This window comes from Thunnus albacares, chromosome 24 (genome assembly GCF_914725855.1).
Source record: "Thunnus albacares chromosome 24, fThuAlb1.1, whole genome shotgun sequence".
NCBI lineage: Eukaryota > Metazoa > Chordata > Actinopteri > Scombriformes > Scombridae > Thunnus > Thunnus albacares.
The window spans coordinates 14,825,176-14,839,640 of NC_058129.1; the positions used below are offsets into that span (position 1 = coordinate 14,825,176).

At 40.9% G+C, this 14,465-nt stretch overlaps 1 protein-coding gene across 2 annotated transcripts in view; it reads right to left on the reverse strand.

The window, feature by feature from the left end:
- Positions 1-12,946, reverse strand: part of si:ch211-246m6.5 (von Willebrand factor D and EGF domain-containing protein) — a 32,628-nt gene extending 19,682 nt beyond the window's left edge. For both annotated transcript variants that reach the window (XM_044345201.1, XM_044345200.1), the window contains exons 1-9: positions 12,298-12,946; positions 6,752-6,936; positions 6,183-6,411; positions 5,156-5,221; positions 4,755-4,987; positions 2,375-2,464; positions 2,137-2,278; positions 1,161-1,378; positions 8-81 (exon numbers count right to left, since the gene is read on the reverse strand). In XM_044345201.1, coding sequence (XP_044201136.1) covers positions 8-81; positions 1,161-1,378; positions 2,137-2,278; positions 2,375-2,464; positions 4,755-4,987; positions 5,156-5,221; positions 6,183-6,411; positions 6,752-6,936; positions 12,298-12,397 — 1,337 coding nt within the window. In that variant the 5' untranslated portion in view covers positions 12,398-12,946. The remainder of the gene's footprint in view (positions 1-7; positions 82-1,160; positions 1,379-2,136; positions 2,279-2,374; positions 2,465-4,754; positions 4,988-5,155; positions 5,222-6,182; positions 6,412-6,751; positions 6,937-12,297) is intronic.
- Between the last annotated feature and the right edge of the window lie 1,519 nt (positions 12,947-14,465).

Sequence of the window (14,465 nt, forward strand, 5' to 3'; positions counted from 1 at the left end):
AAATTACCTGCCATCCAAGGTAATGACATGTGGGTCAGTCAGGGAGTAGCAGATGGAAGTAGGAACGTCCTGAACCGTGACCTGGGGGCAGAGGTCAGGAGAACAAAGATTAGGGGGGCTCCACCCTCTGACCCTGTGACCCCAGGCTTTGATGATTTCACTAAACACAGATGGGTAAACTCCTCTGCAACAAGCTACAGAGAGACACAATGTCTGCAGGGCTGATGTCATGTCTTACATAACGTAATAGCGTGTGTGGACGCATCTAATGGCCACTTAGAGCAACACTCCTCAAACATAATGTCAAACCATCAAACAGGCACACTTTGGGCCTTAAACGCACACCCTCTCCTTTAATTTCATAAATCACTGTATAACTGTGTGTATATATAAACAGAATGACAGAGAAACCTCTAACTATAACCATCTTTTTAATACTCTCTGAAAATATATAATTATATCAAATTGCAGAAAATGTATTCTTCGTTCAGCTTTGAATCCCTTGTAGACTTTAAAAAAGGACTCCTGGACACCTTAAGGGCCAGTGGAACTTCTCATTTTCAGAGAGTCCAGGAACCTCTGTAGGGCCATGTCCCATGAATTTTCATGCCACAAGATCTTAATCTTTGGAACATTTACAAGTACTCCTGGATCCTCAAAGACCATTATTATCACCTCAATGACCCTGAAGAAAGTATGAAAGCTCCTGAAGGACCCCGAAATCATCTTTAGTGACAACTTCTCAAAAACTCCCAAAATTCCCTTTAAGGTCCATAAGAAGCTCCACAGGGGACAATGAGTGTTTAAGTTCCTAAACTGCTCATCAGACCTACTTATGGTCCACTAAAACCTGTTCAAGGCTACCTTGATGACCACTGACAACCCATTAAACCTAGCACTCCCTTGAGGAAGACTGGAACTTTCGTAGGAATCAATGGAAAACTCTCAAGGATCCCTTGAACCCCCTCAGTATCCACTCACCAGAGTTCACTACAGTTTACAAGTCTATTATGAAGGCCTGTAATTTCCTGATGGACTTCACAGTTTTTCGATGCTTTGTAGATGACTATGAATCCATTTTTTCACCAATTAAATGATCTGTGATCTTTAACTAATTAGAAAACATCACATATATTCTTCAGCATTTAAGGTTTACTCACCTTGAGTGAAATTGGGGTGTAGGTCCTCCAGAGTCGTGGAGCACTGGGTCCAGGCAGAGCACCAATCAGGCTCGGCCGGTTCCCATCACGTGTGAAATCGGTGACGGCAGTGACAAAAAACGTTGCCTGGCCGCAGCTGCCATCACTGCAGGCAGTTGGCTGGAGCTCCACCTGGCAGGCAGACAGCACCACATTGGAGGCCTCGTGTCTGAGACTGTCTGTGGATGTCAACACAGCAGTGAGGTAGTGTTAACGGATGGCATACAGCTGCTTGCAGAGCTGTAATAACGTCTTCCTGTGCTGGCTTTGATGTGATGATATACAGGACAAGTCAGAGCAGAAGAACCCAAGCAGGAGACAGGAGATTGTATGGTAACAGGATCAAGGAAACTGAGAAAAGCAACTTGACCCTTTAATCATCTTTAATAACCTGACATGCTACTTTTTCAGGGCGTCTTTCGTTTGCTCTCACCTGTAATGTGCTGGCAAAGAACAGGTAGCCAATTTGGAGCCATTGTTATTATTAGATTTCATTCACTGAGCAATTCAAGGTTATGGTGTGAACAAGCTCATGAGGATTTATGCACCAACTGGAGTCCTCTCTTCTAATCAAGGAAGCTTGTGATGACAGCTTCTTAACATATCCTTTTAAAGGATCTTGTATGTGTTGATAAGAAGTTAGGATCTTAATTGTTAATTTCAGTTCCTTTAATTTGTGTTTTGGTCAAAAAATGTAAAAATAATTGTTCAATTAAAATGATATTAAGGCTCAAAAAAGGGTATATTTGGTCAGCTGTGGTCATTGCTGCAGGCTCATCACACTCATCTCATTGCCAAAATTAGGATTTTCTGTCTCCAAACAACTTAACAAGATGATTAAATTGTAGTTAACTGCAAGCTTCATTACAGTATCTCCCTGCAGATAAGTAAGGGTGACGACACATGCATCATCTCCTTGTTTTCCTACAGGTCTGACCTGGATCATGGACACTGAGAGCCAGAGGGACTCCACACTGGTGGCTGTGGTCGGGGCCGTAGCAGGGGATAGGTACAGTGCTGTGGACGGTCACTTCATGCTCCTTACTGTTCTCCGCTATGTACAGCAAATCTGGAGAAAACTGAGGAGAAATAAGGGGGGAAAGAAGTTTGTTAGTTTTCTGATATAATAAAAACAGGTGTAGTTTAGAATTAAGATATAAAACATGGATGTTTACCTTCAGTCCAGCATAGAAACTCTCACTTTCCTTTGGAGTAGATCTGCCATGGCTGGAGTTGGCTCTGAAAGTCGACACACTGCAGGAGAACTGCAAGGAAAATATTGTATAAAATTATGTGTAAATAAGTTAAATAGAGACATATTACAGTTTGTATCTTTTTATCTTTTTATTTCCCTAAAAAACAAACCCGCCCTACATAGATCCACTCTGGTTGTGTTTTTAAACTCTAAATTGATTTTCAAGCAAAAGTTCACATTAAGATATCACATCAACTGAAAATTGCTCTTGTCAATGGCACAATTGGCATTATAGTGCAGGACTGTTTTGCTAACAATCATTTTTAAGCACCCACATGTCTTTAACTATGGCGCCTTTAGTTTCTAAAATGTACTGTTGTTAAAGACTGACAAGGTACAACTGACACTGTATTTGTGATTTATCAAAACATTGCCCTGTGTAGCTCACAGCACTGACTGATCCATGGCACTAAGAGCACTAACATTTAACTCACTGATGACCTTTGACCCAGACCAGCTGCAGCATCAACATGTGTTAAGAGGGGGCCCTGTGAGCGAGCCCAGCCCTCTGTAGCACGTTCCAGACACAACTATTGCAACCTTGTGTGTCCAAATATGGCAAAGCAATGGTCCACAGCTGTATGTGGGTGACCAGTAAGAATGACATCACCTCAGTTTCAAATAGCATCACGCTGAAGATCTAATAACTTAATATTTCCTGGCAACAAATAATTTGTACAGGAAATGAAAGCCTGTGCAGCAGACCGCCGACACGCTGGAAATAAGCAGTTCTCAAGTTTAATTAGAACAGTCGTTGCTCGCAATGCAGGAGAACAATCAGTGTTTCAAGTCAACTTCAGATGCAAGCAACTTAAACAATGAGCAACCAGGAGTCCCCAGCGGATGAGGAAACTTTGACACTCAGTGAGCGTTTCACCGCTGTCATTTTCCATCAACAGTCAGATTTCTGCGATTTCTCCAGATTTCTTTCTTGTGTTCCTGCCAATCAGATTTAGTTTCATGAGCCATAATTCAGCCTGACAAGCACAAACGTCAATTCAGCTACTCACTGTAGTCAGGACTACAAGATTGTATACAATGTTTTGGAAAGTATTGCATGTATGCTGGAAGGGTTTCTGGTCCAGTTTAAGCAGCGACCACAACAAAGTGTTAAAGCCAGAGTGGAAGTGCTCTACAGATGCAATTCCCCACCTCGCTCCTAGATCCCGGATCTAAAAGAGACTTATGGTCCTGACACACGAAGCCGACTTCAAAGTACTGACAGAAGCCAACAATTTGAATGCTTTGTATCACCTTGTGTCATCTGGTAAAACAGCCAACACACATGTACAATCTACTGCTGTATGAGAGGAAATAGTTAATCAGAATTCTGTATTAATTATTGAAACCACAGAGAGAAGAAATAAAAAGGCTTTAATGGTCATCCAATGAATCTGACGAGGAAAAAAATACTTGAACGACAGTCAAATAGGTGTTTCTCTAACCAACTGCCTCTGACACTGCTTCAGGGTGATCATTTGGCTAATTGGGTGCCAGTAAGTGCTGACAAGAACAAACGGTGGTGACAGACACCCTTTAAAAAAAAGGCTGAATCACAGATTTTTGTGTCTTGTGGTAGTCTATGAATGTTATCTTTCCATGAAGATTCAATGCAGAGGTTTGCGTAAGAGCAAATGTGCACAACTCCCAAATCTTAACAATTCAGTGTTCATGTTAAATGAGCAGATTAGTTGATCCAACTTTCTCTCGAGAGGAAGGCTTGAAACAGACTGCTGGAATTAAATTGGACACATTAACTTTATATACCCAAAATCTGTTTAGTTTAAAAGAAAACAGCAACACCTCTGGATGAACCCTTTGCAGTCACAAAATTTTGGGATTTTTTGGCTCCAAACAACTGACAAGAAGATTAGAAACTTACTAGATATAATGGCTATATTTTCTATATTTCCCTTTTGGTGCTGTCTTTCAGCAAGAGCAGCTAAATCAGTGCAAGCGCTGAGTGTATAACGACACAAAAAAACAGCTTTGTGTATATGTGTGCATCTGTCCACATAAAAATGACTTCCCTAGAATTCACTGTGAAGATTTGAATGGAGAGATGTAAATGGGAAGCATGTGGAGCGGGACTTTGCTAACCTGCAACTGATTTAACTTTCCCACCCTCCTCTTGCCTTCTCTTAATGGGATATGACACACTTCGCCTCTCTCTGCCTTTGCTTTGTGAGCCCGGGCAGAGAGGGGTCAGTGTGATCCATGGCTTACATTGCCTGCTGCAGAGGTCAAACTCTCCACATGTGCTCCCCAAAAAACTTTCAGCACGGTCTGGCAGGAATTACCATTTCCCCAAGCCTGAAGTGAACGCCATCCATCTCCACCAACGAGAAGGGCTTCAATGTGGATTCCTGCCTGATCTCAGCCTTCATGCTGTGGCCGATGTGTCTGGCCCAAACCACCTGGAAGCCCAGCGGCTGGCTCCACGGCGGCGGGATGAAGGAGCACCTCAAGTGGACGCTGTGGCCGATCAGCTCCGGGGTGATCACAGGCCGGGACGGCAGGGACGGCACAGCAGCTGGAAACAGAAACAGAGGAGTGAAGATGGGCTGCACGCAACAGTTGTGATAAGAATTTTGGTTTCCAGATGTTTATTCTGCAGCGAAACAGAATATTACTCCTGTGATATCACACAAAAACACATCAGCAGCAGTAGTTGTTTTCCTGTTATGGGTCAGTCTCTTACCTTTGCATCGGCCGTTGACTTCCACCTCACCGGGTGGGCAGAGTCTGGATCCCAAGTCTGGAGCAACTGACATGGATCAGATCACTTCTTCATTAACATTAAAAGATCATCTTGACTATTTTTTAGCTTTAAATCAATATTCCAAATTAAATCAAATGCAAACAGGCTGTTAATTTACTTACTCGACTTTTGGTAACTACCAGGAAAGGTTTTTCAAAAAATAGTCTAGAGCCAAACCAATACATTGCTATGGTCAATATTATAAGCCAGTTTTCGCTTATTGCAGACATATTGTAATAGCGTATATATTTGCCAATAAGTAATGAGAAATAGCACAGAAATTCCAAAGATACAGTATGTTTGAGGTCATTTAGAAAAAGTGTATCAATTACATAGCACTGACAAGTTTAGTTTTATACTGTAAAATGTCCACAATACTATCTAAATTATTTACAAATATTTGTTATGTGTTGTTATTTTATGGGTTTATGCTAAAAATTGTAATATCATAATATCAGATCTCAAAAGTATTGAGTCAGCCTTAAATGTAGGGCTGCATCTAATGATTATTTTCATTTCATTCAATATCAATTAATTGGCTGATTGTTTTCTTTATTAATGGATCTATAAAATAGTGAAAATGCCTGTTATCATTTCCCAGAGTCAAAGGTTGCGTCTTAAAATGTCTTATTTTGTCCAAACAACAGACCAAAACCCCAAAATATTTAGCTTACCATAATGTATGACAAAGAAAAGCATTAAACCATCACATTTCCAAAGCTAAATCTAGCATATGTTTGGTATATTTGCTTAAAAATGTCTCATAATGATTAATCAATTATCAAAATAGCTGCAGATTAATTTTCTGTCAACCAGCCATTGCAGCTCTACTTGAATGTATTCCTGTCAATTTAAGTTAAAACTGAAAAATTACTTAAACTAGAGTCAGGAGGAACTCTAATATGCAACTCTGAACTCTACTAGGACTATCAAGCAGATGAAAATGTTCAGCTCAGATCATGTTCACCTTTAGCGCAGTATCCCATGCATCCCTGCGTAGGCTGCAGGTAGTAGACCAGGAACTCGCCGCAGTTTCGCACCGTGACAGGGATGCGGAAGAGGCAGCAGTCTTTGGTGCTGCCCTGGAAAAACTGCCAGGTGGCGCAGGCGGAGAGCTGGCGGACCTCACCGGGCCGAGGCAGGGAGGTGTCCTTCAGTGACAGCCACACCGGCGCCTGCGTCCCGCAGCGGTTCATCTGCAAGGGGGGCGTCAACAGAAACAGTCATTAACCAGCAGTAAAGGGGTTATTATACCCTCCACCTGGGCTGAAGGTGTTTATTATACCAGTCTACTGGATGAGTTTGCACTGGTAGAGGATGTTGGATGGTTTTTTGGAAGAGATCTGACACTCTTTTAAGTGGTTTTGACAATCAGATAATCAAAGCAGAGGGATGGAATCATGGAACAAAAATCTGTTATACATATTTAATGAAAGACACAAGTTTATTTGACAATCCGGACAAAGCAAAACAAGTGCAATGATGTGAACACAACATGAGGAGTTGACAGAATCCTCAGGTATTTTGGCATTCTACCTCAACGCAGGTGGTTGGCATCTCCGCCGGCTTGTTGTTGATCTTGAATCTGTACCAGCCCGGCGACAGCGAGTGGTCACAGATCAGGTCCTGGATCGCTGTGTTCTGGATCTCTGTGGAGTCAAAGTCGACGCTGCGGTAGGGATTACGCAAAGTCCGATGACCTCCCGGGAAACACTCTGGAGCTGAAGGGAGGAGAAACATAATAACAAGGACGGTGTTAAACTGTGAACTTCACACTGAACTCTGGTGCAGCTGACAGAGGAGAGCAATGACACTAAAACAATGTGGAAAAGACTGCACTGTTGAATAGTCTGACCTCGCTATTAAATAACTGTCCGCTCCTGGAGAACTTTTATCTTTTTGGATGCTTGCCTTTGCTGGAAAATGATTTTTTTTTTTCCCCAGCCTAAAATCTCTTCCTTTTACTTTGTCTTTCAGACTTCCAGATCTGTCAGTTTAATAAAGAGGAAATTAAAACTGAAGAATCTCTGGCTGTGATCAGATGACCAGGTTCAGCCTGCAGACATGTCTTTATCTTTCTTTATCTTTCACAGAGTCCTGCAGTTTGACTACGACAGACAAAACAAAGCAACTTGTGTAGTTGTGGGAAACAGCAGACAGGAGTCAGTCTGTCCTTGGCCTGAGTGAGAAGTTCTCTTTCTCTCAGTACAAGTAAAAGGCTTCATTTAAACCTGCAATAATAGATATTTTGTCCACATGGAGGCAGTGGAAGATCTAAACACAACACTGACATATTATAATCTTATATAAAGTTGATATGTTGAACTTTTTCTGTCCACCTGGTGAATGTAAGTCCACATTCTCTCTCTAACTCTTGAGGGAAATATCTGGCTTTAGCTTAGCTGCTAAACGCTCCAGTATGTTCACCAGCTAGTCTACAGCTAAATGTGTCTGCCATTTGTTGCAGGACAGGTAGTGTAAACTGGGTTTGTACGACCAAAAAAGGACCTACGACCAAAAATAATGCTTTGAGAGTGAACTAAACAAGAAAAGTTGAAAAAATGAGCTAAAACGCTCCATATAGCTGACAGAAAATGCAGAGTTAGGAGTCGTTTTATCCATTGTTAATATAAAAGTATTCATTACAGGTGCTTTAAGGTTTAACATGGTTTTGTTAACCTTAATATAAGAAATCAAATTAAACATTAAACCTAAACATTGACAAGAAAATATCCCCTGAGCAAAGTGCCAGATTTGATTTTAATCTCAGTCAAGACAGAAGTCAACTCAGAGTTAAAGAAAGGTTTATCATTAAATTATGAAGTCTTAAAGTCACGTCTGGTTGGTGCTACCCACCCGAACCTCTTAAAACTTCAGCATAACAAGGTCAAACATCCATTCTGTCCTTGACTTTGATCAAATACTCAGTTTGAAGACTTGGATTAAGGATTTATTTGAGCATATTTTGACAATCTACCCTTTAAGTAATGGCAGAACCTCAGTGTAAAAATCATCTGATTTGATTCTTGGCTCTGTTCATGAAATATTTTCCTTTTTGCTGTAAATTTGCCTTTAGTTATATGGTATCCAGATGCATTTTTAACATGTCTGGTCTGTTTGGAATAAATTAGACAAAGACAAACTGAAAAGTGAACCATCTGCAGAAAATCAAATGAGGAAGAATAATCTCAATGTGGCTGTTTGATCTTGAAACCTCTAGATTACTTAAATAATTTGAAATCTCTTAAGAAATGTGTTTATGTAACTGTAACCATCCAAAATTTAATGGTTTGCTGCTGAAGAACTTCAAATCCAATAAGTTCAATATCAACATAGACAGCCAGAAATGGTAGAAAGGCAAAGGTGACAAAATTAAGCGTATGATTGGCTCTTTAAAGTGTCAGTTGATGTTTAGGAGGTGAGCAGGAAGGATCATTTCACCCCCAGAGGTTATCTAAATTGCTAAGAATAACAGACATTCCTGTTAGCCTCTCGCCTCTCTAAACTCGCCCCGGGAAAGGACGCTAAAGCCAATGGCGCATGACAGGCCTCTGAACACTGCCTGCGGCTGGAGGCTGAAACAACCGGGGAACTTATTTGAGCAGAACATGCAGTTTTCCACACAAGCACACTCTCAAAAGCTCTACATCTGTGAAGTGAAATGGGTCAAAGCTGTCAACAGAGGCCTTTCTTAACAAAAAAGACTTCCAGAGGACAAAACATGTTCCCTTTCCAGTTGTTTGAGTTTGATTGTGGCGGCTGAGTAAAGTCACGTCAGGGAAAACAAACACCGAGGGTATTTAGACCGTCAAAGCTTTGAATGGACTGGGTGAAGTTACAGCCAGTGATCCCAAGTCTAAACAAGGTCTTACAGGCTGGTCTTCATGTTGACAGCCCCTTGAAAGCAAATGCTCTTGTTTACATCGTCACCTGTCTGCGTGTACACCTCGTCTGGAAGCTCCACTGACAAGACTTGAGGTCACAGGTTGTCCAAACAACCAGGTTTTCAGGCAGGAGGACAATCGACTAGACTCTGGCTGCTGGCTAAACTGCTCCAATTGGCGGCTTAATGAGTTTACAGAGCCGGAGGGGGGGCGGTGAGCTAATGAACCGGCCCCCATGGAGGGGGAGGGGGGATTGGGGGGGATCCCACTGGGAGGGAGGCCCTCAGCAGCCCAGATGTGCAGGGACTCCTCCTGTTTCTCAGGAAAGAAGATTAATTTGAGAGAGCGTGGTGTTAACACAACTGAGGTTACGGGTCTTTTTCCCAGAGGGCCTTTAACTCACCGCCAACAGAAACTACAGCCAGACCAGGACCAGAGACGGTCAGGCATCTGAATGAGACGCTTAAATGATGCATTATTACCTCTAATGATGGCAGCTTTATGGATAACACTTAGCATTAGCTGCATTTAAGATCAAGCTTTAAACAAAGTAGGGTGTTTTAAAGCCCAATAATGATAAAAGTATGTTTGGGCTGAAGCTGTTGACGGCTTAATAGCTTTAGTTTGTGTGACAAAATCAGAAAATTTCTTTCCTGTTAAGAATTTGTTGGACAGAAGTCAAACAAATTAATAAAAAGAGATGACAAAATGAAAGAAGACAATAATATTTGATTGTTAGCCATGTTAGCAACGTGCCTCTACGTCAGTCGACCACTTAAAACTGAAGTAACTATCGGATGGATTATCATGAAATTTGGTGCAGATATTGATGTCCATTTCAGCATAATTCCCAAATAAATTTGGTGACCCCTTCACTTTTCATCTAGCACCATCATCAGATCAAAATTTTAATTAGTCTTTTATGAACAAATACCTGCAGAACTTATGACACTCCCATCAGCTTCATCTTTACTCTGTGTTAAGTGCTAATTATGCTTTGGTATTAATGCTAATGGTAATTATGCTAACTATGCTAAGGTTTTTAGATCAAGATTTTGAATCATCTCAACCTAAAAAAGGACATATGGCACACAACCATTCGCTAGCAAGTTCAAAACCACCTCAGTGGTTTGTTTTACACCCCTTAGCTACCAAATAATTGAGGTTTGCCACAATATCCTCCTTAAATTTCCCCTTTACGTACTTTTCGTGTTAGATAAACCACCTTTCCACACTGTTGGACAAATTTACAAGGATATTTGCTTGTCTCAGCACATTATTAAAACTTACATTGAGTGAAACATTTCAGAAGTGCATCATTTTATTCACTTTCATCCTGGCATATTTGGCATCTCTAGAAACTTTGGGATACTGTCTGGAGTTTAGAATGAAGTTAAATGGGTCTGAGCAATATTTGGCTGCACAACATGACTTTTTATTGATGGCACCACTGAGTGTCAGCGGGGTTAAAGATGTTATAAGTGCCTGACGAAGAATTCAGAAGACTTGCAACTGTTAAACATTTCTCTCAGCAAGTTAATTCACAAATCCTCGCATGTGTCCCCTTGAGTCACAAGAGGTTGTGGTATAGACCTTATTTTGGTGCAGAAATGCCTGGTATTCTTGTTGCAGAGCTGTGCGAGGACCCACAGCGTTTCATTTTACGATGGTCTGCCTCAAAGTTTACGACTTTGTGCTTTGATCTGTTGTTAGAAGTCCCGGAGGCAAAGATATGAGCAAGATGGAAGACGGGGACTGACCCAGATGACAGCTACATGTTGTAGTCAAATAAGAGCAGCTACTTCAGTTTAATTTGGCTGAAAGTACTTGGCAAATGTTATATTCTTAGTGCAGAGAGGTCAAAACTCCAGCAGCACTTGTACTATAGACTAACGTGTTTCGGCTTGTGGCCTTCATCCATGCTGGAGTTTTGACCTCTGCAGACTTTTTTCCCTCTCTGTGCACCTTGGAAGTAGGTGGGGTTGTGCAGGACTTCAGACTCCAATCTATAGTAATGGTCTTTTTAGTATGTTCTTAATTATAGTAATTCTGCCTAAATTCAGAAAACTGTCTAAGGTATGATGTGTGACTTTTTTACAGATGAGAAAACATCAGAGCATCAAGATTTCTATCTGCGGTGAGAACAAAGCCTCATTCAAATAAAAAAACAACATTATCTCACTATGTGACTGTTTGTTTTAAAATCTTAAACATTTTGTGCACCTTTTTACAACCTTCTTTTAAATTTATGACCACATGTGTGATGTCAACGCTGGCAGAAAGAGAAGAGCAGGATGGGAGATGAATAAATCCTTTACAGCGGGATGATGCCATTTACTGGATTATAATGAGGATCAAGTGTATTATGTTATGTAATGAGTCATCACAACAAGTTTTGTAAGCCTGTTTCAATTACAGCTGCATTTTTGTCAGGACCGCTCACTGATTCTGTTTACAAGTCTGTTGTTTCTTATATTTCTGATCTCTTTGTTTTTACAGCATTTTACAGAGATTTTGTTAACTAGTTTGTAATTGTAATTGAGTTCAGTGTGGTGAACAATACTTCAGACACCCTGTGACTTGTTTATTGAAGTAAACATTTGTGAATGTTCTCCAAATCTTCCCTAATCACAAAAACTTCTGCATTAATTTAGACTGTCTTACACAGATTACGATGCTTCATCTGTAGACAAACTCTGATGCTTCTATTTGTCATTTACCCTGCATTGAGTGTCATTTAGCTGAAATATCTTTGGTTTTCTTTGAGCTAAGTGTCTCAGTGTTGCTTCCTCCTCTGGTGTCTGACTTGCTTTGCTCTTATCTGTGATTTCTCGTCTGTCTCTGAAGGTCCATCTAACCTCTGGACCTGCTGAGTGATGGGAATGCAGCCACGCAGGCCAAGTCACGCAGCTCTGCACAATCTATGGAGGCAAGATCCCCAAATTTACTTGCTATTTGCATTTATGTGCAAAGAGATAATGATTAGATACTGTGGATCACGTTAGACATCTGCTTTCTATTTCAGATAAGCGTGAGAGTTTTATTTATCTTAGAGGTAAAATCGTTTCCCACATGGCAGCTGGAGACCATTTGGCGTGATTTTGCATAACTCGATGGATAAGAGAGGATTTAGGATTGTCTGTTGCGTTTAAACAAGCCATAATTTGGCGAAATGCACATTGTTTTACATCCACTCACCATGCTGCGCGAACGCTCCTAACTGCACAACACACAGCAGCGCGATGCGTAAATATCCAGGGAACAACAAGCGCACCGAACCAAATGCGCAACAGTCCATGGCTGCGGCTCCGGGTTAAAAGCATGCAATAGGCTGACCTCAGTCGTCTGGTCCCATTGGAAGTGTGGAGAAAACGGTGCGAAAGTGGCGCAAGCAGTGGTTAACTCCCCGCTCTGTTTGGTAATTAGAGAAAAGAGGGTTAAATTTGCGCTGCCCTCGCTGGAGACTGCGGCTTTCCTCTGTGGAGCGCGCAAGATGACAAAAGAGAAGAGAGGAGGGAGGAGGAGGAGGCAACTGCCCAACTGAGGAGTCTGTATGCGTAGGTGGGTCCTCAATCCTCTCCATCATCATCACATGGAAATAAGTCAATAAATGATCCACTCCAACTGTCCCAATCAGAGCTGAGATCCCCTTAGCGCGGTCTCCAAGGCTTTATCACAGTTTACTTCAATATAAACACTTTGAACTTCAAGGACTGTTTAGACTGACTGCTGGAAACCATAAGACACAGATCCGTGCGTGAATATAGAATAACATCAGATCTAAAGTCCCTGGGAAAACATGTGGTGCTTCCTCATTATGTAAAGCCAAGACTCATTTTTGAAATATTTAATGTATTTTACTGCAATTCTGTAAATTACTGAATAGTTTTAAAACAGAAACAATCGGGGGTGTAAAAAAACATACCTAATGTGCAGCAGACTGTAAGTATAACTACATTGTATATACAGTACATACAGTACACTCTGCTGCAGCTGTATCTACTCAGTGCAGTTGTATAAACTCACAGCATGTCAGCAGAGGAAGTGAGTGCCCAGTCAGGCTTTATTTCAACATGAGGATAAAATGATGCACGTGAAATTAATTATTAACAGAGCAGGACATGTGTATGAAGGGCTTTATTCAAAAATATTAAAGAGCTGAATCAAAAATGCCTCTTTTTTTTAAATCTTGAGTATATTTAATATAGTAATTGTCAAATAAATTCTAAAAATAGTTACTTGGAGTGTGTTCCTAAACACAACAAAGCAATGATTTTTTTTGATGATGACATGCAACACAGGCAGTAAATACAGATGACATAATATTTTAAAAAGGCCTAACAGAGCGTAGACTTTCACCCCCAGTCATCAACAAAAAAAGTAAAAATAAAACAAATTATTTGTATTTTCTGTTTACAGATATATTTTTTTTCTCCACCAAACAATACAAAAGCTCTCTTGAACACTGACCAATGAAAAAGCATTATCTGTTCTCTCAGTTCATTACCTGTTCATGTGACTGAAAACAGTTTGTGACTGAGATCATTGCACTGCAGGGGGAAGTGGGAACCTGCAGAGTTGAAACAGAGAAGGTCGGCCTTTGGAGTGTAAAGTAAATATCAGGTGCTGGAGGCTTTGGAGACAAAAAGACATACCTTTCCACTAAATAAAAGACCTGAGAGGAGCAGCAGGTGTTCAATGCTCGCCTTTTCATCCAGACCTCACTGCAACACTGTGAGAAAGTCTCAGACCTTCAGTTTTCAGACTTTTTTTCTTCTTTCTTTGCATCAAAGCAGCATGGGAACATCCATCTATTTGTTTGAATGCAGAGCTGAAAATTAAACATTTTTCTTCACATTTAGGCATTTAAAACATGAGAAAATTCTGTAAAACCAGTCTTGTACTGTGTTAGTTTAATTAGGTATGTTTACTGCCTTGCTCAAGGATATCACAACAATCAAGGGTCAAGTTTCCCTTGTCAGACTTTCCTTAATGGTTGTTGGGATTCAAACCCTCAACTTTCCTCCAGCTGAAAGCTCTCTCAAAGTAAAGGATTTGAAGCATCCTTGTGGTTAAGACTCATTTCACCTTATTTCCTGTTGCTTTTCTACTGTCTCTACACCTTCAAATTAAAACAAAGGGAGAGCTGACACATTTTCCCTTCTTGTTGAAGGCAAGTGGAGAAGCAGCTGAGGTCACAAAAGGGAGCATTGCATGCTATGCAACACTGCAGCAAAGTTTTGAAGCAGATTCTGCAACCTGAAGCAAAAACGTTCAAAGATCACATTCCTCATCAACCCTTTCACTGCTGAATTGGATTGTTTTAAAGCCCCCTTCAATGGCAGACGAAGCAGCGTCCCAGTTGG